At 34.8% G+C, this 27,592-nt stretch overlaps 1 protein-coding gene across 1 annotated transcript in view; it reads left to right on the top strand.

The window, feature by feature from the left end:
- The window catches only part of WDR36 (WD repeat domain 36), a 42,666-nt gene that overhangs the window by 9,794 nt on the left and 5,280 nt on the right, over positions 1 to 27,592 (top strand). The window contains exons 7-19 of the mRNA XM_044264328.1: positions 1,309 to 1,441; positions 1,759 to 1,934; positions 2,445 to 2,565; positions 3,052 to 3,117; positions 6,160 to 6,246; positions 7,379 to 7,524; positions 13,696 to 13,810; positions 14,289 to 14,454; positions 14,684 to 14,792; positions 16,942 to 17,021; positions 23,649 to 23,756; positions 25,376 to 25,473; positions 25,855 to 26,000. Of these exons, the coding sequence (XP_044120263.1) occupies positions 1,309 to 1,441; positions 1,759 to 1,934; positions 2,445 to 2,565; positions 3,052 to 3,117; positions 6,160 to 6,246; positions 7,379 to 7,524; positions 13,696 to 13,810; positions 14,289 to 14,454; positions 14,684 to 14,792; positions 16,942 to 17,021; positions 23,649 to 23,756; positions 25,376 to 25,473; positions 25,855 to 26,000 (1,551 nt within the window). The remainder of the gene's footprint in view (positions 1 to 1,308; positions 1,442 to 1,758; positions 1,935 to 2,444; positions 2,566 to 3,051; positions 3,118 to 6,159; positions 6,247 to 7,378; positions 7,525 to 13,695; positions 13,811 to 14,288; positions 14,455 to 14,683; positions 14,793 to 16,941; positions 17,022 to 23,648; positions 23,757 to 25,375; positions 25,474 to 25,854; positions 26,001 to 27,592) is intronic.

Below are 27,592 nucleotides of genomic sequence, written 5' to 3'. Positions count from 1 at the left end.
TCTTTCAATTTCAGGGGTCAACCTTATTTTTAGGCTTGAGGACAATAATATATAGGACTAATTTATTTTTATAAATATTACCCTAGAAAAGAGTGCTTTGGAAATGTAATGAAAAACAAATAATGCCTTTCCCTATGAACATTTGTAGAAATCTTTTTGCCTGAAATTATGCTCTAAGCTTATATGGGATTATGTTTACCAATCATTTTGCAAGCATGTAGTCCAGTTCCTTGTACAGAGTGGAAATGATGAAGGTGAGTTAGTTGTTCAGTAAAGGAGATTTGTAGGTCATACAGAGAAATTTGTCGGAATTTTGAGAGTTGTAGCTTGGAACAGTTGGGACCCAAATCCTGATATTTCATCAGCTAGACTCTTCCATAAATATCTGCTTTTGTTTTTATGAGTTTGCAGAACATGTATGAAGGAATGAATAGATGTTTGCAGAGAATCTTTGGCATATATTGGACACATGAACTTCCAATATGTCCTTGTCCTTTTAAATATTTATTGCTTTACATGCCCAGTTTATATTTATTCTTTCATTCTCTCTCACTACCATCAACTTTGCTATGCTTTTGCCTACCCATAAGACCGCAGAGGTATCTGACATTAGATCCCCTGAGGACAAGGAATCATATTTGTTTTAGTTTCCCCAGGGTCTTATACATAATAGTCGCTTGATGAAAATTTAATCAAATGTTTAGCCTGATTCCATTCTGGATTGGTATGGGAGATTGATCTTCTTTGCTAAAATAGAGAAACTTATTGTGGAGCCTATATCTAAGACTGTTGTATAAAATGAAGAGTATATTCCTAGATTATTAGAGCTGAAACAGACTTTTTTGCCTTTTAGCATGTTTTATAGGCTCTTCCTGTTTTCCTTGGATACGTAATTCATCATTTTCTTTATACTTGACCTTTTGTGTTGCCATGCATATGGCAAGCCTTTATATATTGTTTTCTACGAGTTGTCTCTATTTTCTGTTTCTGTCCTGTCCGTGATCTGTAGTGATTTCATATATCAGATTCCTTCTCTTTCATGGCCATTTTCTTACCGTGTCATCTGTGTTTTAGAGTGAGGAGGGTGATGGTGGCTACCACATTTGAAGCAGGGAAGTAACTTGAAAACATCATTCCTAAATACTTATACATGAAATAACAAAGCATGCTGGAATGGTAATACTGTTTTTTTGCCATCCTCAGGAAGATATTCCATTTTTTTGATAACACATAAGTAATGATGCGTAACATCAGGATTATTAAAGTTATTTTGATTAAGAATAAAAAGCTGAATAATTTAATTTTCAGGCACCAGCTGTGGATGTTGTTGCTGTTGGTCTTATGTCAGGTCAGGTTATCATTCACAACATTAAATTTGATGAAACATTAATGAAATTTCATCAAGACTGGGGACCTATTACTTCGATTTCATTTCGCACAGGTAACTTTTAACTTACTTATCGATAAGTATTAAGAAAATTTAAAATGTATTACTTTGAAGTCCATAGAAATTTTCCAAATGGATCTTTGCTTACAATTTAATGTATTGAATAGAAATTACTGAAAACTGCATTACAAATAGCCAGTGGATTATGAATAGATTATTGGAGGATAGTCTTTTTCTAACTTTATCTTTATGGGTTAGAAGGGTAGAGAGAAGAATTGTTAAGTTTGGCAGTTTTATGGTGCATGTTTTGTGTTTTCTTTTTAAGATTTTTGGTGCATGTTTTTCTTAATATATTTTATTTTTGATAACAGATGGTCATCCAATAATGGCAGCTGGAAGCCCGTGTGGCCATATTGGACTCTGGGATCTAGAAGACAAAAAATTAATCAATCAAATGAGAAATGCACATTCTACAGCAATTGCCGGGCTGACATTTCTCCACAGAGAGCCACTTCTTGTCACAAATGGTGCTGATAATGCTCTGAGGGTATTATGATTATCATTGTTACCATTTTCCTGGCTTCTATCCTTGGGGTTATTACAAGCATTTTTTTTTTTTTTGTTTAAGATTTTATTTATTTGACAGAGATCACAAGTAGGCAGAAAGGCAGGCAGAGAGAGAACTGGGAAGCAGGCTCCCCACTGAGTGGACCCTGGGGTCATGACCCTGGGGTCATGACCTGAGCTGAAGGTGGAGGCCTAACCCACTGAGCCACCCAGATGCCCCTAATCATGTTTTAATGTCTGATTCTGGAACCTAGAAGATGAGAGGAAAATGGGATAAGGTTATGGTATAGATGAAGCAAAAAGCACAGCAGGTTACATGATTGCAGTGAAGGGAGAAAGTTAATAGTTTCTCTCTCCCCAGGCCCCTCTCCAGGGTCAGCAGCCTGGCAAGCACCACCTGGTGCCAATTGATATATGTAGAAGATGGTCTTGCTGCTTTCAGATTACCTAACACATTGCAAAAGAACCTTATCTTTTTATTTCTTTGCAGATATGGATATTTGATGGTCCCACAGGTGAAGGTCGGCTTTTGAGATTCAGAATGGGGCATAGTGCTCCTCTTACCAAAATCAGATATTATGGACAAAACGGACAGCAAATTCTTAGTGCAAGTGAGTTTCCGTTTTGTGCTTTTAGTTTATTCAAGCAAGTATTGAGAGCAGGGTGCTTAATATTTATTAGGTTTGGTATTTACAAATTTTTGAATTCAGATACCCCTTAGAGTGATTTGGAAATCTGGGGAAATGAGATTCTTTTTGAAACATTTGTAGGATTGTAGGAAACATTGTAGATGATATTATCTTCATTTGGAGTATTATTTTATTTATTGATTCTCAGAGATGGTCAGATTCTGAAACTGCAGCCCTTGACTAGTCTAATAATATGCTGAAAATTATTCATACTTCATTTTGTCCTTTGTTCTTACTAATTGACATTCTATGCACAGGTGAATATGGTAGTTGCAATCCAGCTCTCCTTTTAAAGTATCCCAAATTACAATTTTAAGGTTTTAAGAATCTAATTTTATAAGATCTGTCATTCAAATGATCCATTATTGTGATGAAGTTTAACTAAGTATTTTCTATCTATATCAACAGGTCAAGATGGAACTCTTCAATCATTTTCCACAATACATGAAAAATTTAACAAGAGTTTAGGACATGGTATGTCATTTGCAAGGTGAAAATAAAGCTACTGGTCACAAAAGAAATATTTCAAGATACTATGAGACAACCAGAGGAAGTTTTATTGATAAATTTCCTTTTTTCATAACTGAAATTTAAAAACCATTGTACAGAAGAGTATAGTAAGATTCTTAAGATCAGTATTGCTATGGAAGTGATTGAGGTGTTGCTATAAAGTTACTGAAAATAATTAGACACCTTGGGTGGTAAAAACATACTGCTGGCACCCAGAAGACACTGATGATCTCACTGGATCCATATGTAGAGTGCAGGATTTTAAACATGGAAGGGACCTTAGAGGAAGTAGCAAAGTAACCAGTGTCCCATCTTTTTGGAAAAAGGGCTTGTATTATTCTCTGTCCCTTTCCATCATGTCCAGCATTTGAGAGATTTTATACATTAAACAAAAATGTTTTTCAGTTTTATTTATAATTAGTCTTTTTAAGCTGCTGTCCTAGTTGTTATGCATATATATACTTCAGATGAGTTTTAGGATTTTTTTTTTTAATTTATTTATTTGAAAGGGAGAGCTAGAGAGAATATGAGGGAGAAGGAGAAGCAGGCTCCCCACTGAATAGGAGGCCTGAAGTGGGGCTTGATCCCAGGACCCTGGGATCATGACGCCAGCCAAAAGTGGACACTTAACTGACTGAGCCACCCGGGCATGCCTTTTTGGATCATTGTTTAATCAGCATCCAAAGTGATAACTGAAATTCACAGAAGAGATTGATATTTGTAAGATAATCTTCACATCTAGGGATATGGTATATCCTCATTAAGTTGTATTTCAGTGAAGTTTCTTTTTGTTTTCCTCCTATTGTTCCTACATATTTGAGATTATTCAGTGGCATTTTATGTATTTTAATATAATTTGCTAATAATTTATTTTTTTGCTAGTATTATGGGTGTGATCTTTGTTCATTGTTTTTCTACCCTGTAATATTTAATATTTAGTAATTAGCATATAAGAATACATAACATTGTAATTACAACATAATTATAATGGTATTAGATATTACTGCACCGTAGGAACTCAATTGTGGTTTTTTGGGGTTTTTTTTATTATTATTTAATTTAATTTTTTTTCCGTGTTCCAAATTTCATTGTTTATGCACCACACCCAGTGCTCCATGCAATATGTGCCCTCCATCATACCCACCACCAAGCTCACCCCACCCCCTCCAAAATCCTCAGTTTGTTTCTCAGAGTCCACAGTCTCTCATGGTTTGTCTCCCCCTCCGATTTCCCCCAGCTCACTTCTTTCCATCTCCCAAATGTCTTCTGTGTTATTCCTTATGCTTCACAAGTAAGTGAAACCATATGATAATTGACTCTCTCTCTGCTTGACTTCTTTCATTCAACATAATCTTTTCCAGTCCTGGCCATGTTGATAGGAAAGTTGGGTATTTATCCTTTCTGATGGAGGCATAATACTCCATAGTGTATATGGACCACATCTTCCTTATACATTCGTCCATTGAAGGGCATCTTGATTCTTTCACAGTTTGGCGATTGTGGCCATTGCTGCTGTGAACATTGTGGTACAGATGGCCCTTCTTTTCATTACATCTGTATCTTTGGGGTAGATACCCAGTAGTGCAATTGCAGGGTTATAGGGTAGCTCTATTTTTATTTTTTATTTTTTATTTTTTTAAAGATTTTATTTATTTATTTGGCAGAGAGAGATCACAAGTAGGCAGAGAGGCAGGCAGAGAGAGAGAGAGGAGGAAGCAGGCTCCCTGCTGAGCAAAGAGCCCGATGCGGGACTCGATCCCAGGACCCCGAGATCATGACCTGAGCCGAAGGCAGCGGCTTAACCCACTGAGCCACCCAGGCACCCGGTAGCTCTATTTTTAATTTCTTAAGGACTCTCCACACGGTTTTCCAAAGTGGCTGCACCAATTTGCATTCCCACCAACGGTCTAAGAGGGTTCCCCTTTCTCCACATCCTCTCTAGCACTTATTGTTTGCTGTCTTGTTGATTTTGGCCATTCAGACTGATGTAAGGTGGTATCTCAATATGGTTTTGATTTGAATCTCCCTGGTGGCTTATGATGATGAACATTTTTTCATGTGTCTGTTAGCCATTTGTATGTCTTCTTTGGAGAAGTGTCTGTTCATATCATCTGCCCATTTTTTGATATGACTATCTGTTTTTTGGTGTTGAGTTTGAGGAGTTCTTTATAGATCTCCGATAGCAGCCCTTTGTCTATAGTGTCATTTGTGAGTATCTTCTCCCATTCCGTGAGTTGCCTCTTTGTTTTGTTGACTGTTTCCTTTGCTGTGCAGAAGCTTTTGATCTTGATGAAGTCCCAAAAGTTCATTTTTGCTTTTGTTTCTTTTACCTTTGGAGAAATGTCTTGAAAGAAGTTGCTGTGGCCAATGTTGAAGAGGTTACTGCCTATGCTCTACTTTAGGATTTTGATAGATTCCTGCCTCCATTGACGTCTTTTATTCATTTCGAGTTTATCTTTGTATATGGTGAAAGAGAATCGCTGAGTTTCATTCTTCTACACATAGCTGTCCAATTTCCCATCACCATTTATTGAAGAGACTGTCTTTTTTCCACTGTATATTTTTTCCTGCTTTGTTGAAGATTATTTGACAGCAGAATTGAGGGTCCATATCTGGACTCTGTACTCTGTTCCACTAGTCTATGTGTCTGTTTTTGTGCCAGTCATTGTTTTTGTTTTTTTTTTTATTGTTTCTATATGTGGTCCAATGAAATGATTATTACTTCAAATAATTATTTGTTTTTCTTGATTAACATGAGTGTATGACTGTCATCTGTAAAACTGATTATTTTTACTTTCATTTTTCAATTAATTATGTTTTTATGTAATTATACGGATTGAATTTCATAAATGATTAAATAATAGTGGTAATAACATCTTTATATGGCTTCTGACTTAAATAGGAGTTTCTTGAACTTTGTAGTTATGTGACAAGGAATAGCTTTTCTGTTACATACTTATTTCATTAAGAAGGTCTTAGTTGTATTCTCCTCTCCCTCAACCCTAGGATTAATAAATAAAAAAAGAGTCAAACGTAAAGGACTTCAGAATGCCATATCAGTAAGACTTCCACCCATCACAAAATTTGCAGCTGGTAAGTAACCTAAAACCCTGTTTTGAGAGAAGTTCTACTTTATTTTTCCTACTATCTGTTTTTAAATTTTCTTCATTTTAAGAAATGTTTTTGCAAATATTAATAAGCATTTGGAAGTAATGCCAAGTGTATGCACATCTAATGTGAAGACTAAAAAAGGGTCACTTATAATTTGAAATTGTTACCTTTTAATTTCAAGTTTTGTTCTTCTCTGTAAGACTTATTAATAAATAGTGTTTGGTATTTCATTTTGTAACACTTCTTAATCTGTTATATGCCTGGTATAAGGAGAGTCACTAATGTTAAAAAGGTAAGAATGGAGAACATCCAGCTCTAATTTAATCAAAATCAAAATACATTGAGGTCTTATTATGCTACATCATTTGAGTGGTGTTGATTCAAAGAAGTGATTCTAAGAAAAATGTAGATAGGTGATGGGATTGTTCAGTGAAAGTTATCATAGAAATAAGGCACCATTTCCATTTCGAGGTTATTGTATCAACCAGATAATGGTTTCTTTTTTCTGTAAATTTACTTTTGACCACCTCCTATTTTTTGTCTTAAGAGCTGAGTGATCTTCCTAAAACATCTGAATCATGTCACTCACCTGCTTAAAAACCTTTCAGAGGCCCTTATTATTTATAGGATGCAGTCTCCTCTCCATAACGTGGCTTTCATGATTCTTTGTGATATGTGGCCCCAGTTGCCATGCCTGCTTCCCATCCTTCTCAGGGAAATACTTGCTATGCTTCATTTTGTTCATGTTACTCTTGAACCTGTTTGTGTCCCTGTTTCCTGCTCCCCCATTAATTGCTATTTGTTTTACTGCTGGGAGCCAGTTATTTCTGTCCTCAAATCTCTTAGTAAACTTCCTGAGTGCTTTTATTAGACACTGTATTCTTTATTATAGTTTCTTTTATACTTGATGTTAGCCAAAAGGCCGAGAAGTGATATAGGATCTTCTAATCAGAATCCCTTGTTAGATTAGAAGCTCAGTGCTATCCAGAATTACCTGTAAACCATCATGTGTCTAGAGGTTAATAAAAATATGAATATTATATACTTAATAAATAAAAGGCAAATGATGAGGGAATAAAATGTAATTTGATTTATTATTTTTATTATGTTTTAGAGGAAGCTCGTGAAAGTGACTGGGATAGTATCATTGCTTGCCATCAAGGTAAATTATCTTGTTCAACCTGGAATTATCAGAGATCTACAATAGGTGCTTACTTTCTCAAGCCAAAAGAGCTGAAGAAAGATGACATAACTGCAACTGTAAGTGAGCTTGAGTTTTTTATAAGAGCATTTTCTCCTATAAAACTGTCTGTGGTAATCTTATTATACTCAGGTTTATTAATGATAATACTGGTTGAAAGAAAATATTTAACATTTTGAAATTATTCCCTAATAATGTTAAGTTTTGCAATGGTAGAGATTTATTTTAGGTTTAAGTTAAGCTTTTCTTAATTAGATATAGTATATTATTTTAGTTTTCTAATTGATATAGGATTACTCAGAATACCCTTTGAAGATGAATTCAGCATTTATCAATGAACTTTCTTACCTTAATTATATTGAATGTATAGTACTATATTCAGGGAATGTGAATCTTAAGGTTTCTTTTTTTTTTTTTTTTAAGATTTTATTTATTTATTTGACAGACAGAGATCACAAGTAGGCAGAGAGGCAGGCAGAAAGAGGTGGGGGTAAGCAGGCTCCCTGCTGAGCAGAGAGCCCGATGTGGGGCTCGATCCCAGGACTCTGGGATCATGACCTGAGCTGAAGGCAGAGGCTTTAACCCACTGAGCCACCCAGGCACCCCAACTTTCTTTCTTTCTTTCATTCTTGATTTCTTTCGTTACAGGGATAAGATTTAGTTAACTCTTTAATAGACAAATTATTTAAATATTTTATTTTTTTTCTTATGTTTGTCTCTTGAGAAGTGCCTTATAGAGAAATTCTGACTTCAATTCTAAGCCTTTCTTATTTTTTTTTTTTTTAAAGATTTTATTTGTTTATCTAACAGACAGAGACCACAAGTAGACAGAGAGGCAGGCAGAGAGAGAGAGAGGAGGAAGCAGGCTCCCTGCTGAGCAGAGAGCCCGACGCGGGACTCGATCCCAGGACCCTGGGATCACGACCCGAATCGAAGGCAGCGGCTCAACCCACTGAGCCACCCAGGCGCCCCTCTAAGCCTTTCTTAAATGTAGCTTTTAAATGCTAGTGTTTACTTAAAACTTTACTTATGTTAAGAAATTTTGTTTTTGTTTGCTTTTGTTTACATATAAGTCTATTTTGTTGGGTTCAGATTTAAGATGTAAAGTAGCAGTGTCAAATTTGGTTTGCAGAATTGTTGCTCCTGCTTTTTTAGTAAAATGCTAAAGATTTATGTGATCTGAAGAGAAACCAGAGTATTACTCCTGCTTTTTTAAAAACAGTTTTACTGATATAACTCACATACTATGAAATTCTCTCATTTGAAGTGTATACTTCAGTGATTTTTAGTATATTCATAGGATTGTGCAGTCATTACTAAAATTCATTCAGTCCAATTTTAGAACATTCTTATCACCTTAGAAAGAAACTCCATTCTGGGGGCACCTGGGTGGCTAGTGGGTTAAAGCCTCTGTTTTGGGTTCAGGTTGTGATCCCAGGGTCCTGGAATGGAGCCCTGCGTCGGGCTCTCTGCTCGGCAGGTCGCCTGCTTCCTCCTCTCTCTCTGCCTCCCTCTCTGCCTACTTGTGATCTCTGTCTGTCAAATAAATAAATTAAATCTTAAAAAAAAAAAAAGAAAGAAAGAAAGAAAGAAAGAAACTCCATTCTGTCATATCCCCCTCTCCCATCTCCTTAACTTAGGTGACTGCAATGTGCTTTTTATTTCTATAGATTTTTCTATTCTGGGCATTTAATTTAAATGGAATCATATAATATATGGTCTTTCTGATTGGCTTCTCCTTCACTTAGCATAATGTTTTCACAGTTCATTCATGTTGTAGCATGTTTAATACTTTGCTGCCTTTATTGCTTAATAATATTCCATTTTGTGTATATACCACATTTTATTTAGCCATTGATCATTTGATGGGTTTTTGTTGTTTCTCCTTCTTGGCTGTTATAAACAATGCGAACATTATTGCATAAGTTTTTATGTGAACATATGTTTTTGTTTCTCTGCATTTATACCTAGGACTAGAATTGTTAAGTCATAATGCAGCTCTGTGTTTAACATTTGTGAGGAACTGCTAACCTGTTTTCCAAAGTGACTATATCTTTTTACATTTCCACTAGCAGTGTATAAGGTTTCTAATTTCTTTCTGTCCTAGCCAACTCTTGTGATTGTCTGCCTTTTTGATTATTGCTATCCTAGTTGGTATGAAGTAGTATCTCATTGTGATTTAAATTTGTGTTTCCCTCGTGATTTAACAATGGTTGAGCATCTTTCATGTGCTCATCATATGTCTTCTTTGGAGAAATATCTGTTCAAGACTCTGCCCATTTAAGGGGTTATTTGTCTTTTTATATTGAGTTGTAAAGGTTCTTTATGTATTCTGGATGCATGTCCCTTATCAGATATGTGATTTGCAATGTTTTTCCCCCCATTCTGTGGGCTGCCATTTCATTTTATTACTGATAACGTTTTCATTGGAAGAGTTTTTAATTTTGATTTAGTCCAGCCTGTCTTTTTTTTCTTAATTGCCTTTGGTTTTTGAGAAATCACTGCCTGAGGACCATGAAGATTTACCCCTGTGATTTGATCTAAGAGTTTCATAATTTTAGCTCTTAATTTAAATTGGTGATCCTTTCTGGGTTAATTTTTATGTATGGTGTAATGTAGGGGTCCGGATTTATTCTTTTGCATTTGGATATCTAGTTGTCAGAGCATTATATTCAAAAGGCTATATTCTTTACCCCATTGCATAATCTTCTCATGTTCACCAAAAATAAATTTGACAAGAATGTAAGGGTTTATTTCTGGATTTCTCCATTCTCTTCTAATGTTTTATATGTCTGTTGTTAATCAGTACCATACTGTCTTGACTAAGGTATCTTTGGATTAAATTTTGAAATCAAAGATTGAATCCTCCAAGTTTGTTCTTCTTTTTTCAAGATTGTTTTGGTTGCCAAAACAGTCTTGAAATGCAAGGAAATGGTCTCTTGCATTTCCAGGTGAATTTTAGGATCTGTTTGTCAATTTCTGCAATGAAAGCAGCTAGGATTTTGATACAGGTTTTGTTGATTCCATAGATCGATTTGAGGAGCATTACCATCTTAACATTACTTCTGATAACAAACATGTGATTTTTTCCATTAATTTAGAGCTTTAATTTCTGTGAGCAATATTTTGTAGTTGTCAGTGTACAAGTCTCATACTTCTTTGGTTAAGTTTTACCTCGTATCTTACTCTTCTTAATGCTAATATAAATGGAGTTCATTCCTTAATTTTGTTTTGTTCATTCCTAGTACATTGAAATCTTGCTGAACTTAATTAGATTTAATAGTTATTTAGTTAATTAGATTTTTTTTAAAAGATTTTATTTATTTATTTGACAGAGAGAGATTACAAGTAGGCAGAGAGGCAGGCAGAGAGAGAGGAGGAAGCAGGCTCCCCGCTGAGCAGAGAGCCTGATGCGGGACTCGATCCCAGGACCCTCAGATCATGACCTGAGCCGAAGGCAGCGGCTCAACCCACTGAGCCACCCAGGCGCCCCAGTTAATTAGATTTAATAGAGCACCTCTGTTGCTCACTTATTAAAAGTGTAATTCCACATTTGATCCTATTTGGACATAGTTTTTTGTAAGTGTGTATGCTCTATTCTCCACAGTACAAAGTCCAGTTTTAAGTACTTATACTATTTGCAGAATTGTAGATATTTTATCTTAAGCTTCTTAAGTTTACCTACACAGTTTTGAGTAGCTGTATACTAGTAGTGGTAATGATAATTACAGCTAACATTTTTTTGTGTGCTTACTTTCTCCTAGGCTCTGTGCCTAACATGTATTATTTTATATGATCTTTGCAATAATCCTATGATATTATCTGTCATTAGCCTTTTTTTATAGACAATAAAATTGAGGTTAGTGTAATAATGATGAACATGCCTAAGGTCAGCAAAGCTAGTAAATGAAAGAGCTGGAATTTGAACCTACAACCACTCTTCTAGGACCTATGTTAACAACTCATAGCTTACAGTGATCACTCATGTGACATCTAGTATATGTATATACAATGATACTTAACTGGTGCTGAGTCATTTGTTTGGCAAACACAAAGCTACTTGGAACAAAACCAGTAACCAATAAGTAACAAACAAAAGTATTTATCAGAGATCTGTGCTTAAAGTAGTTTGTTACCCAAGGTAATTCTCTCAGCTTACTCATTTTTTATAATTGCTTTGTTTGATAATAGATCATAACTAAATTAGAAGAGGAGCCAGAAACAAGCCCATTAACAATAATAAATAATATTAAAATAAATGCAAATTCTAGGGGCCTTTATTACTTGAAGGATATAGCCAAATATCTCCATTAGTTTCTGAGAGCATAACTATATAACATAGCATAAATATTTATTTATGAGTTATTCAAAATAGGTAAGATTGTATATGTGTTCTACTTAGGAAAATAGGATATTTTTTAAGATTGGTCCATATTTTGGGGCACCTGGGTGGCTCAGTTGGTTGAGTGACTGCGTTCAGCTCAGGTTATAATCCCGGAGTCCCGGAATTGAATCCTGCGTCAGGCTCCCTGCTTGGCAGGGAATCTGCTTCTCCTGCTGACCTCTTTCCTCTCATATTCTCTCTCTCCCTTATACTTTCTCTCTCTCCCTCAAATAAATAAAATCTTTAAAAAAAAATGTGTTCTTAATTTCCTACCTAAAATGTTTTTTAAGGAATGCACTATAATTACCTAGAAAAATATATATGTAATGGAACATACTTCTGAGAATGCTATATAAATTTTTCTTGACTTGGTTATCAGCTACATGCTTCTTTGCACAGTTAATAGCCTCTATTAAATATTTTCTTATAGGTATTAAAAGTCATCTCTCTCTTTAGGCATAAATTCACCAAGTTTTTCAATTATCTGTTTAATTATCATTTTATCAATGATATCTGATTGACACACAGTGGCACTCAGGGATTTCTCTGGCTATCTAGTACATATCCAGTCTCACTTTTTTTTTTTTTTTTTAAGATTTTATTTATTTATTTGACCAAGATACAAGCAGGCAGAGAGGCAGGCAGAGAGAGAGGTAGGGAAGCAGGCTCCCTGCTGAGCAGAGAGACCAACACGGGGCTCGATCCCATGGCCCTGGGATCGACCTGAGCTGAAGGCAGAGGCTTTAACCCACTGACCCACCCAGGCGCCCTTCCAGTCTCACTTTTTAACACAGGAAAAAAAGTTATCTTGTTAATACAATACTGACATTTTAATATTATTTTTAAAGATTTTATTTATTTATTTGACAGAGAGCAACACAGCGAGCAAGGGAACACAAGCTGGGGAGTGGGAAAGGGAGAAGCAGGCTTCCTGCTGAGCAGGGAGCCCAATTCGGGGCTTGATCCCAGGACCCTGGGATCATGACCCGAGCTGAAGGCAGTTGCCCAACCAACGAGCCACCCAGGCACCCCTGTGACATTTTAATATTAAAATATGAGTTATTTTACAGAAACTACTTACAAACTAAATGTTTTCTATGGAATATCTTATGTAGTCCCTTCCTAGTAGGTATAATCAAGATACTTTGGGCTTTTTCTTTGGACAAGCTAATGATATGTTTTCAGTTTTATATCCGCTGTAGAGGCAATTGTTTAAGTAAGGTAACATAAAGAAATTAAGCAGTGGAATACTTTGACTTTAGCACTGTTATGAATAAATTAAAAATGGAAGGCCAACAGAAATATAGTTCTCCTGGGGCGCCTGGGTGGCTCAGCGGGTTAAGCCGCTGCCCTCAGATCAGGTCATGAACTCGGAGTCCTGGGATCGAGCCTTACATCAAGTTCTCTGCTCAACAGGAAGCCTGCTTCCTCCTCTCTTTCTGCCTGCCTCTCTGCCTGCTTGTGATCTCTCTCAATAAATCTCTCTCAAATAAATAAAATCTTTAAAAAAAAAAAAGCAATATAGTTCTCCTAAGTTCATACATTTCAATTTAGTTAACTTTGGTTATGTTTTATTTTCTTGGATAATATTTCTTTATACTTCTTCAAAAATGGAATAGAATCAAGCAGATATTTCGTATGTGTCCAAGTATAATTACATTATATAATTACAATATAATTACATTATAATTATACATTATAATTTTAAGAAAATTAATGAGGCAATTCATTTAGCATGCTTCTTTTTTTAAAGAGATAACTAATAGGTAAAAAGATATTTGTAAAGGATAAAGTACAGTAAAAATTTTATTTTCTGTATTGTTTAAATTTTTTTTTTTTTTTTAAGGCAGTAGATATAACTTCTTGTGGAAACTTTGCTGTAATTGGTCTCTCATCAGGAGCTGTAGATGTATATAACATGCAGTCTGGTATACATCGAGGAAGTTTTGGTGAGGATCAAGGTATTGAATTTATTTCCTTTTTCTTATTTAAAAAATAATAATGTAGAAAGATACAAGGCTAATAACTGTCTCAGGCATTTATTAAATTCTTGAGTGCCAGGCCATTTGCTAAAGTTGTAGGTGGGTTATTGCCAACCCTATCTGGCAGTTACTGCCATTACACCTACTATAAACACCATGTTGAAATACTTTAAAGAGAATGAAATCATTGATAGATTAGGGAAAAGTGAATATTATACAAATTAAAATTTTTGTTTTCTTCCCCTTGCATTAAACAGAAAATCTTAACCTTATAGCATCATCCTGATGGGTTTGTTTTAGCTAGAGCAATATAATAATCTCCCTTTTCCCTGGAATCCAGCTTAATTTCAAGATTTTAAGGGAACTTAGATATTTAAATGACGGAATTACTTTGTGTAGTGTTCAGGGAGGCAATGCCAATTCTTATTTCTTTTTTCTTTTAACATGTGCTTTAAAGCTCATAAAGGATCTGTCAGAGGTGTTGCAGTGGATGGATTAAACCAGCTGACGATTACAACTGGTAGTGAAGGATTACTCAAGTTCTGGAACTTTAAAAACAAAATTTTAATCCATTCTATGAGCCTTGATTCATCTCCAAATATGATGCTGCTACATAGAGACAGGTAAAGTTTTTCCTTTAATGATTATGGATTTTCTTCTTGATGATTTTAGTAAAAGTCTTAATATGAGTACCTAATTTACCAAGTGAGAAAATTAGACATTTAATGTAAAAGGACAGAATTCTGCTTATTCCTCATGGGTATACTAGATTATTAGCAAAATAAAAATGACTGAGATTTTAGTTAAAGGTTTGTTGGTTTTTTATTAAAACTTGTGTGTTTATCTTACTAGTGGCATTCTGGGACTTGCTTTGGATGACTTTTCCATTAGTGTTCTGGACATTGAAACTAGGAAGATTGTCAGAGAGTTTTCTGGACACCAAGGCCAAATAAATGACCTGGTAAAATGAACTTTTGATGTTTAAATAGAAATTGGCTAAATTCTGTTTCTTTTTAGGATAAAAATAACTATTATCTTTTAGTAGCATTAAATTTATCATTTGAGATACTCAAGATAAATAATTCGGAAACTAATTTTCAAAGAATAGATTTTTAAAGAAAATTTAGAAGATAAAGTTTAATATTTCTCAGGGAGTTAATCCCATCAGGGTAGATGGGGAAAGTATAAATCCTAGAGTTCATCTTTTTCTCTTAAACTCTAAATAAGGCTAAAGTATACTTTGGAGAATGAATGGCCTATTGAAACCTAAGTATATCATTTTTAACTTAATATTAAACTAGGCCGAGAGAACTCATTTCTGATTTTCTGCATGTGTAACAAATAGTAGGAACCTGAAGTATATGGTATCTGGTTTATTCTAGTTCAGTGTTATTTCTTGATGATTTTAGTAAAAATCTTAATATGAGTACATAATTTACCAAGTGAGAAAATTAGTTTATATTTTTTAGCTCTGAAATAGTTTAATCAGTAAAAAATGTATTTGAGCTTACTATTACATTCTCATAATAGGATATGTGATATGATGTGTAATTTAGTATTATGTTCTTATAGTGAATATGTGATATGATATAATGGGATATGATAATTTGAAAAGTGTATACTGAGGACTGTATTAAATATATATTGCTCTTTTTCATCAAATACATACCCCTAAATTTACTTGAAAACAGGAAAAAACTAAAACAATATCTGAACTATTCACTGGCAATTCCAACAGCTACGTTTATTTATCCGTTCTCACACCAAAAATCAGAATTTGTAATGGTTACCTGTTTCCTTAAAATAGGGGGAAAACGTCAGGAAATTGTGTTGTTCTGCAGATAGGAGATTGGCAGAACTACCCATTGACAGAATTTGTTGTGATAGCATCTATAGAAATGAGGGCAGGAGTGGAGTAATTTTGATGAAATTTTTGGATGCTTTTTGAAAGCAGTCAGTGTCAGCTTGGTCTTTGTGTTTCTTTCCTTTGCAGACGTTACTTTGACCTTGTGTGTCTAGATTATCTCCAACTTAGTAATAAGCTACTCCTGTTCAATTAAATCTATGAGGATTTATGACGTAACTTTGCCTTTGAGAGTCATTTTTCTCCCTCCTTTGTTAATGTGCACTATTCTGTAAATTGGGTTCATGGTACCTTAAGATTGAGTTTCCACTATATCATTGCAACCAAGTGAACAGATTGGAATCTGCTCGTCCCATTATCAGCTGTTAATATGGATGGTTATAATCCCTGTGGTGTGTTTAGAATCCTAGATAAATAATCTACCATTATAAAAATTAAAGTTTTTTGTTTTGGGGTCTTCTTTCACATATGAGCTGATCTAAGCCCCATAGGTGCTATAGGAAAATGAGAGCTATTTTTCATATTTTTATATTGTCATATTATTATATTATGTCATAAATATTATTTATATTTATATCAAGAGAACAAATGTAGCTACTTTAAGGTAGCATAAGTAGTTTATTATTTAAATTTATTTTGAAATTCTGATTACTGTAGTTTTTAAATTATATTTTAGAAATTAGACATCATTTTAAAAGTTTTTTAACTGAAGCTACAAGTAAAAGTAGAAGTTATTCTTTAGTGACTTTAATATTTTAAGAGAATTTATATTCTTCAAAATCATTTTGGATTCTTAGAAAGTCAGTCTAATATATAGACTCTTTAGTGGAACTTCTGTTTCATAAAACTTTATAAATGAAATTAGGCTAACAAAATATTTCTAATTAAATGTCCTCAGAATAGCATTTTTATGCTAAAAATGTTTTGTAGTCAGTTTGTTAACTGTCTCCTAAGTATGAAAGATTATGGAGTAATCTTTTCCTCTGGAAAATTGGATGATACTGTTAACTTTTAAAGCTTTTTGTAATTCGCATAAAAACTTAACTCTTACCTATATCCAAACAGTTATATATAAGAAATAATACCTTCTTTTTTATAAAATAAGGTGGTCTAAATTTACTCATGAAAACTATTTTTCATGAAGCCTGCATCTTACTTTCATTTCTTACATTCTTTAAGCTGTTAAATACATAGACATTAAGCATTTACACATTATATATATATTTTTTTTCTTTTTAATTTGAAGACTTTCAGTCCTGATGGTCGTTGGTTAATAAGTGCTTCAATGGATTGTTCTGTTAGAACTTGGGACCTTCCATCTGGGTGGTGAGTTTATTTTTAAATCCCTAACCTCTGTCAGAAGATTTCTCAGTCATTGTCTTTACTTGTAACTTTTACCTATAGTTAATGGTTGTGTCCCTTTTGAATGAGAATGTATTTGGGGATTTTTCTGACCTTACTATATTTTGTCCTTGGAGGGTTTTTGATCTTTTAAACAGCAGGGAGTAGTGCTATAAAAGATAGTAGTAAGGAAAATGCAATCTCTCCTGCAAAATTGAGATACAGAAGTAAGTTGCATAAACTTTAAGAAAGCTCATTTGACCTTTTTGTTACTCCAAAATAGAGATCGATTTTAGAACTGCAAATGCTGTTGAGTGTGTTTTTGTCATTGTTTATATTGAATTTAGTTTAAAAGGCTGAAAACCCTAACTTTAATTTGTGTATATTGTTTATTTTCTGTCTCTAACATCATTCTCGAAAGAAGATGGTTTAGATACCTTAAAGTAATGAAAAAGTGTTTCTTAAAGATTTGGGTAAAACCCAGCAGTGTTCAGAAGTCTATTTCATAGTCAAACTTGTTACAAAAACAGCATTTAAAGAGAAAAATTTCCTACTTCTGATAAATAATTTGAACAGTGGAGACCTACAGAGAGAGAGCAAGGGAGCTAACTTTGTTGTTGAAAATTTTATAGGAATAGACACAGTTTAAAATCACATCAGTTAACAGAATTTCCTAGGTGAGTGTGAAAGTAGTGATGGAACAGTGACGTGTTCATTTTGACAGGAACATACCATAAAGAAAGGTGGGGAAAGCGAGAAGCAAGATGGTACTTTTTAAGCCTCTGAAATACTCCTAAATAAAGCTCTGTCCAATTGTACTTCCTCTTTTCTCAGGAATTGATAAGTTCATTCCTGAAAGCAATTTGACCTTTAGAAAGGAAAAACCCTGATGTACTCATTTCCCTTTAAGTTTCGTACAGGAATGAGGCACAGCTGTCTATCCAGTATACATACAAGATTTGGAATATGCACAGCAACAGTGTCTAATGGGTCCAGCTCTAATAACTAGGGACCCTTGTCAACAGGTGTGTCTCTTTTTCACTTAAAATATAGTAAAACAAAATTAATTAGTTGGCTGTTTCTTCTGGCTTTAATTAGTTCACATAAAGTTGGTATTTCCTAAATTTTTTAAAACCCTTTTTTTTGAAGGCTACCTGAGGAATTATGGTAGTCTGTTGTTCCTTGAACTTTCACTGTCTTGTAAAAATGAATATTATAATTGACTTTCTTTAAAGTAGGAAAGTTGTACAAGTAACAGAGTTGGCATAATGCCTTTTTCACTTACCTTTTTAGTTTCAGTTCACAGTAGGTGGAAGAGATGGGTTATTGTTCACTCGTACTAAATTGGCAAAATATTTTTTTAAAGTGGTAAAAGTTTATCTTTGGGATGGAAGAATTAGGATCTGCAAGTAGCATTCAAAGCCACCAGTATTTGATTCAACCTTGGCCTTTTTGTTGAATTTCTTACTTCAGTAAAAAACTGAGTAGATTTAAATCTCACAGGTTTTCCATTCTCTGATATTTTATTTTTAGATGAGCACTGAGACAATATTAAGTGAATACAGAGGGACATTGGGAGACACACAAGCAAGAAATGGGTCACATAGGGATTGTTAAAAGAAAATTAATAATTTGTACACCAATTGATTGAACCAAAATATATTTTAAAAAAGAAAAACATAAGTGCTTATTTGGTTCAGCTATGAGCTTGGAAAGCAGTATCACAACTGATGATGCCTCATTGCAACTAAGCTAACACTTAGCAGGAGTGCCAGGTACTTTTATGCTTTTATTTTTGTCTTCCCTAATATCCTAATAGCTGTAGGTATTAGTACTGTTAGTAGTCCCATTTTACAAATGAGGAAATGGAGACTCAGAGATACCATTTACCCAAGGTGGCATAATTTTTAAGTGAAATTTTGCTATGATAAGCATAGGAGAAAGAAACAGATTTCCCAATAGTTGCAGTAATCAACTTTTCTTGGTTGTGTCATGTTCTAAGGGTGAATTGATTTTGTTGATGTAGAAGGTAATAAGGAAGTGAAGATCAGTCTTTTGTCATATGGCCATAGGGAACTGTTGGGTTTTTTGATTCCCCTTTTTTTCTAAATTTATTTATTTATTCAACAGAGAAAGACACAGTTAGAGAAGGAACACAGCAGGAGGGAGTGGGAGAGGGAGAAGTAGGCCCCACGTGGAGCAGGGAGCCTGATGTGGGGCTTGATTCCAGGACCCTGGGATCATGACCTGAGCCGAAGGCAGACGCTTAACAACTGAGCCACCTAAGCGTCCCAGATTCCCCTTCTTTTCAAAAAACACAGTTACCAGGGTAGTCTTTGGATATTCCTAGTTCTTTCTTCAGTAAGCAGTTTCATCATTTTTATAACATGTTAAATATTTAAAGAGTGAATTTACTTATTATATGGTCTGAAAAGTCAGACTATCTTTGAGCAAACCTTTGAGTGTGGCAACATATGGGTATATCCATCTGTTGTAGTACCTATCTAAAACAAATTGCATAGATTCTGAACAGTTTCCTGAAAGTGTTTGAAATGCTAAAAATATTCTTGTGTTTGTAGGGTTCTCTGAGAAGCAGAATTGAAATTTTTTTTTTTTAAAGATTTTATTTATTTATTTGACAGAGAGAGATCACAAGTAGGCAGAGAGGCAGGCAGAGAGAGGAGGAAGCAGGCTCCCCGCTGAGCAGAGAGCCCGATGTGAGGCTCGATCCCAGGACCCTGGGATCATGACCTGAGCCGAAAGCAGAGGCTTTAACCCACTGAGCCACCCAGGCGCCCCCAGAATTGAAATTTTTATCTTTGAAATTATCTGCCATCCCCTACCATTACCACCTCTTATTTCTGGCTGTCTTTAATATATTAGAAGTTCGGATTGAACCCCTTTGGGATAAGAAAATTATAAAAGTAAATAGTAAATAAAATTTTGCATTTTGTTACTCCTTGCCCTCTGACCTCTGCTTTCTGTGGACCATTACATGAAAATAGTTGGAATAGAACATTGTTTTGGACTTTCTCACTGAGGCAAAACCATCTCTCATTCTATTCATTAAAGATACCTTTGTAAGGTAATTCTCTCATTTTGAAGATTGAACTGTCTAGACACTGTCTACGTTTGTTTAGAATATAGTCAGAAATTACTTAGGGATATGTGGTGAGGCAGTCAGTTAAGCATCTGACTCTTGGTTTTGGCTCAGGTCATGATCTCAGCATCGTGAGATTGAGCTCCGAAGTGGGTTCTGTGCTCAGTGCAGAGAGTCTGCTTAAGACTCTTTCACCTTGTTTCTCTCCCACCCTACACTTATGGGTGTGTGCTGTCTTGCTCTCTTTCTCTAAAAATACATCTTTAACCACAATTATCATATGGTCTCTCAGATATGAGGAATTTGAGAGATAGGGCGGGGAGTCATGGGGGCAGGGAGGGAAAAAATGAAACAAGATGGGATCAGGAGGGGGACAAACCATAAGAGACTCTTAATCTCATGAAGGAAACTTGAGAGTTTCTGGGAGAGGGTGGCTGGGTTATGGACATTGGGGAGGGTATGTGCTATGGTGGGTGCCATGAAGTGTGTAAGACTGATGATTCACAGATCTGTATCCCTGGGGCAAATAATACATTATATGTTAATAAAAAAATAAATCTTTAAAAAGAAAAGAAATTACTTAATGTTACCTGTATATGCAGATCTCTGTGCTTGAAAATCAGATCCATTAGAATGGGAATTTTATTAATGTTCTCTCAAAAAAATACAATTTAGCCAGGACTTTTCATTTTGTGGGATAAGCAGAAGGCTAGATGGTAGTTAGGTCTGGGATTAAGCCTTTATTAAGCCATAAACATTTTATGAATTAATGTGGCAGTGTAAAATACACTGTGTGTGTGGAAACCACCTTTCTCTGTTTGATGCTTTTACATAATGAACAGCCAATCCACCCACACACAACAGCTGTGGAAATTAAGTTGTACAAAGAATTTGACAAAATAATTGCAGTATCAAGTAAAATAAATTTGTTTAAGCATTAGATTCTCTTTTTAACAGATTCTAAATGTATTAGGATATTTCAGCCCTCACATAACTTTTAATGAATATTAAGACACAAATGGTAAAATCTGAAATTGTTGTATTTAGGTTCCATTTTCATCTATATACACTAAGATGATGTTTCTGCTCTGGGTTATTGGGATTAAGTAAATTAACATAATTTAACTGTCTCTGGCATATAAGTGTTTAGCAAATAATTCCTTTCTTCCCAAATCACCTTAATCCCTAAGGGAAGCCATTCCTCTGAACCTCCAAAGTAGGTTTGAACAGAAATCAGACAGGTTATTACTCATCTTTTTCCCCAAACTAAGAATTAAACAGTAGTCATTGTCCCGAGCACACGTCACTGGGGATCTTCAGTGCTCCTTATTTTAGTCTTGTTTTCTTATTTTGCATTCATTATTTAAAGGTTACATTTTAAATCACTCTGAACAAATTGAGAAAGAGATTTTATCATGAACAAGTCAATGTTGCCACAGAACAGTCTTCATTTACATTTGAGCTGCTTAGAGTTGTCTTCCATGAATCACCAATGTAAGCATCCTCTGGGTCTGTATATACTGTTGAGTTGTTTATTTATCTTTACTTTCAGTTTTGCTGAATTTACAGTGATTAAGAGTTCAGACTGCTTGTGGCTCGGTTGCTTTCCAACTGGAACAGGTTTTTAAATCTTCTGGACCTCATTTTTTTTATCTTGTAGTAAGGACAATATCTGCCTCAGAGGGTTGTGAAGATTAAATTAAGTAGACTCAAGTGCTTAGGGTACTTCCTATCATGAAGAACTAAAAAGTGTTAGCTGCTATTACATTTTTTTCTTGAAATAATTTATTTTATTTAATGTGGAATTGTTTTGAGGGGGAAGGAGAGATTGAGAGAAAGAGAACAGGGGGAGGGGCAGAAGGAGAGGGAGAGAGAGAATCTTAAGCAGGCTCCACACCCAGCATGGAACCTGACATGCAACTCCATCTCATGACCCTGAGATCATGACCTGAGCCAAAATGAAGAGTCAGGTGCTTAACCAACTGAGTCACGCAGGTGCCCCTTAATGTGGATTTTAAACTTCAGTTGTTCTGCTGTGCTTTCCCATGGATAATGTATTGGCTTCAGTGAATAATGTAGTTTGGTGTTATTAAAACCCATATGCTTATCTTAAAGTATACAAAGTACTCACACTCAGCCTGTGTAAGAAGCCTCCTCTGCAAGATGCCAGTGGGTTAGACCTTTCTTTTTTTGTTTTTTTTTTTTTTAAGATTTGTATTTATTTATTTGAAAGACAGAGATCACAAGTAGGCAGAGAGGCAGGCAGAGAGAGGGAAGCAGATTCCCCACCGAGCAGAGAGCCTGACCCTGACATGGGGCTCAATCCCAGCATCCTGGGATCACGACCCAAGCCGAAGGCAGGGGCTTTAACCCACTGAACCATCCAGGTGCCCCAGGTTAGACCTTTCTTTTTGCTATTTAAATCTACCTTGTTTCTTTTCCTGCCACTACCATTCTAGTTCAGATCTTTATTGCTAGGTTAGATGACTGCTACCATAATCTCACTATACTTCCCGTTCACATATATTCAACATTCTGATGGCAGATTTTCTTGTGAAAGTGAAGATTGCACCACTATCTGCTCAAAAGCCTTTAGTGACTTTTCCACTGATTAAAAGATAAAAACAAACTCAAGTGTTTGGTATTCAAGGTGCTATTTGCAGCCTTATGCTTATGTACCTATTATGTACCAAATCACTTCTCGCTTGTACCCAATTGCACTTCCTCTTATTTTACCTTCACATTTCCCTCAGCCAGGAAGTACTTTCTCTACTAGCAACATCCTCTGAGATCCTGTTCATTTGTAAGGCTTATCTCAATCATTTCCTTCTCTTGAGAATCCTCTTTTGTGTCTCCTACCTGGGTGTGATCACTCCTCCTCATTCCTCCCCAACATTTTAACTCCTCCAAGCCTTTCAAAGTTGTGAGACTGGTTTCCATAAGCTGTTTTATAGTTATGCTCTACAGACTGAATTTTCGTGTTTTACATATAGTAGGTTACCTATTTGGAAAATAGGTAGAAGTGCTCAAAAGTTTTTTCCATTATTTTCTTTCTCTTTTTTACAGCCATTTTATTTTATTCCTTCCCTTTCTTGCCTAAGCCTTTTTAAAATTTCACTGGAATAACAAAAATACAGGAGAGTACTGGTAATCAGATTTATTTTAAATGTGTTACATCTTCAGAATTTGTCCCCAAGTCAGTCAGCCAAAATGGTGTTCCAGAAAAATAGAGCATTTCCTCTAGTATTTTCCCTATTGCTAAAACTCTTTCTTCAGTTAATTGGTATATTTAATGTTCTCTGTCTTTCTTATTAAGAGAGATTACTTTTACATACTAATTTACTTGACAAAGCTCTATTAGTGATAGCTTTCTGGTATTGGTTAGTGAAAATAAAAAATGAGTATTTTCTTCGTCTTTCATCCCTTGTTCTTTTAGCAAAAATATATTTTGTGAGTTATGTCCTTTTTTGGTAGAGCTTAAATACTTCATAACTTTGTAATTCACTTTATAGCCTTATAGACAGCTTTTTGTTGGACTCCGCTCCTCTCAACATTACTATGTCTCCTACTGGTGACTTTCTGGCCACTTCCCACGTGGATCACCTTGGAATTTATCTTTGGTAAGTTATTTCTTACATTTCTGTTGTGGGTAAGGAGGAGGAGGATGATATTGTCAGAAAATCATAGTTGCTAACATTGCCATTTAGCTTTTCTTTTTTTAACTTATAAAATAGAAATTTTACATAGTTAGAGTTAATTCACCATAAATTTGTGACTGATTCAACATCTGCTTGATAATTTAGATATCTGCTCAAGTGTGAAATTCTAAACCACATGACTGATTTTTATCAATCTCATTTGTCTTTTTTTTTAAGGTTTATTTATTTTAGAGAGAGAGAGAGAAAATGCAAGTTGGGGGAGGGATAGAGAGAGAATTCTCAAACCAATTCCCCAGTAAGTGCAGAGCTTGATGCAGAGCTTTATTCCGGGACCCCAAGATTATGACTTGAGTCAAAATCGAGAGCTGACCCGTTAACCAACTAAGTCACCCAAGTGCCCCTATCATATTCAGCTTTTATTTGCAGAAAGGTTAAGTGAATTTTGAAATATTAGGGAAGGGGAGTCACCAGTTAGACACTGGCCTTCCTGTCACAGCTCCAGGACCACTTTATAACTTTGGCCAACATTTCAACTCAGCTTACCTTATCTTCAAAATAAGCCATAAGTATGATCAAAATCCTTTCTAGGATTCATTCTAGTTATATAACTCTACATAACCATGGAAAGGTAATAATGGTGGTGATGATAAACATGCAAGAGTTCAAAATAAATGATCCATTGTCTTGATCTAGAAAAATTTTACCTATTTTCTGAGTTCTCATGTTTAATTCCTTTAACTCTTCTTATTAAAGAAGAGAAGGAAATTAATCCTAAAAATGTTATAATTAGATTTTTAGGATATGAAAATAAATATATGATATATATTTAGAAATTGGACTTTGGCCACCTTAATATGCAAAGTGGAGTATTTCCTGGCATTTAAGAAGCTTGAACAATCAAGACAAGAGAAGAGTATCTGTGGGATGTCAGCAGGAGTATAATATATTTATATATATATTAATGTAACTCAGAACCTGACATTCCCAATTATTATTTTACATTCCAGATTATAATGTATGTGAAAGAGAATCTGATTACCCCTCTTTGGGAGCAGTATCTACATCTTGATGAGTCATCCAAGGCCATGCTACAGGGTCAGGTAGCAGAAACATAACTACTTTAGAAGACCATTCTAGAGAAGGGAAAGTCCATAACTTCAGCAACCCAAAGAATCTAATCAGCATATTCTCTCTGACTTAACTGTCTGACTCCATCTTTCCCTCGGTTATGATTTCTCTAAATGGAGATTGGCATTTGTCAAAATGATATAAATATGGAGGTTATGTTATCTTATAAAAGTATTATCCACTACTGATCTCTGAAATATTTTTTGTATTACATTAAAAATAAAGACTCCATTAATAAATAATATTTATGCACAACTTTCTTATGATGACAGCTATGACATGAATCAAGGCATTTTCTAATTAATATTGACTTTTAGATTTTTTTTAACTTTTGTGATTGGAATCTGAAGCCAAGTGTAAGATAGTCGTGATTATTACCAGTAATTGAAGTTTCTCTGAAAAAAATCTGTTTTTATAAGTTTTAAAATACTGTTTGTATGTTTATTTCTCAGGTCCAATATTTCCCTGTATTCAGTTGTTTCACTACGGCCGCTTCCCACAGATTATGTTCCTTCAGTAGTGATGCTTCCTGGTACTTGTCAAACCCAAGGTAATCACAAAACAGTAGTTTTGAAGTGTAATATCATAAACCTAACTTGAGGGATATCACTACTGAAGGTAGAGTTTAATGCATTCAATTAAAGTATTTTTCTAAGTAATAGGAAATATTTTGAATGACTTCATTAATTAATGCAAAAATATAATTGATGTGGTATTGATAAGAAATTAAATAGTATACCAGTGGATCTGGTGATGGGAGTTGTAGATAATATGAGAAAATGAGGAAATAAAGTCAATAGAGTTTATAAGGCTCTGCTCACTGGACATGTTATGAAATACTGATGGATTTGGAATAAAGTAAGTTCCTTTTTATATGATAAAAATCTCATTCTGCATTAATTTGTTTTACCTGAAAATTTTTTGTTTTAAGATGTGGAATTATTGGAAGAAACCATAGAACCAAGTGATGAAATGATAGAGTATGATTCCCCAGAACAGCTGAATGAGCAGTTAGTGACTCTATCACTCCTCCCTGAATCACGGTGGAAGAACCTTCTTAATCTTGATGTTATTAAGGTAATGCTGTAGTACACTTAATACTGGTCCCTAAAGACTGGTCCCTAAATGAGAAACATTTCCTTTAGTAGAGATAGCTTCTTCTACTTGGAGGGTTTCAGAAGCAACAGTTAAAGCCTAAGGTAGTAGAAAATATCATTTAGTTGAAGACTGTTTGTTTGGTCCAGTGTGATTATAGGATTCTTTCTCTATAGTAATTGACTTTGAGGGCACTGAGCAAAAGTATAGCCTGCAACTGCAGAATCATTAAAAATTAGATGTTTTAAATCTAACCTAATAAACTTTTTTTAACTTACAAAAATGAGGAAAAAAAGTTGCTACCATGATGTGTGATATTTCTATTGCTAGGTTTTTGGGGACCAGAAGACTTTTCTCTGGTCTTTAATTAAACTTTAGTTACCCTTTACCATTCCATACCTTACTCTGTCAACTCCAAGAAAATTTTTATAGCTTGCTGTGTTGAGTCCAGGCATATAACTTAATATGAACTTTTCACTAGATTATGTCCCAAGGACAACAGCAGTGGGAAAAAACCTAGCTCCTTTGTCTTTGAGGTATTTATAGTTTTACATGAAAAAAAGAATAATTATGGCATAATTAGTGTTTTTCAAAGTATATTTTATGATCCCCATTTGTGAGTAACAAAAGTAATTGAAAGGAATAAACTAGAATAGAAAACTTTTAAGCTTATCCTCTGATAGTAATGGGAAGTTATTGTTTTATGAAACTTGATTGGATAGATACATATTCATATTCACTAGAGGTTATGTGTGTGTTAAATCACATGCTAGGCCGGGCATAAATGTAAAGAATTGACATAGATAACTATGACAAGATTTGTTTTGTAGCTGATTACTTAGCACCAGAAAAGGTATGTATGTCTCGGTTAAGGAAAAAGTTTTCACGTGTTAATTTTCCTCTCAGAAGTTAAATATGCTTCTTTTTACTTGCTCACTTTTTGAGAGATTGGACGTTAGCTTTAAAGTATGTTGTGTAGGAGGAGCATAGTTGTAAAATCTCTCCATCATGTTGTCCAGTGTTTCAGCTATAAAGGCAGTACTTGATGCGATAGCTTTAAAAGCAATGCATTAAAAAGTCCAAGTAGATCAGTGTGAAATGGAGCAATCAAAATAATGCCCAATTAATTGAGATTAGGTTTTGGACCACTCTGTTCCTTGCTTAGATACAGTTTTGTTCTGCATAAAAACTTCTTTAGAAACCTGAGTGAATGATCTTTATGGAAGAAATACGTTAACATCTCCAATATTTTTATTTCTTACTGAATGATAGAAGTTAGAATTTCTGTATTTGTCCTGTGGGTAACTTTTCTCCTTTTGGTTTTCCTTGTGAGATTAGACCATTTCCAGAGCCCTGTGGACCTGCAAAGGCCTTCTGTTCTTTTATTATTATTATTATTAACATATAATGTGTTATTTGCCTCAGGGATATAGGTCTGTGAATCATCAGGCTTATACAATTCACAGCATTCACCATAGCACATATCTCCCCAATGTCCGTAACCTAGCCACCCTCTCCCTACCCCTTCTCCCACTGGCAGCCCTCAGTTTGTTTCCTGAGATTATGAGTCTCTT

Source organism: Neovison vison, chromosome 1, assembly GCF_020171115.1.
Source record: "Neovison vison isolate M4711 chromosome 1, ASM_NN_V1, whole genome shotgun sequence".
In the NCBI taxonomy this organism is placed as follows: Eukaryota; Metazoa; Chordata; class Mammalia; order Carnivora; family Mustelidae; genus Neogale; species Neogale vison.
Note: the sequence above shows the minus strand (reverse complement) of the source record. Positions and strands in the feature narration are given on the sequence as shown.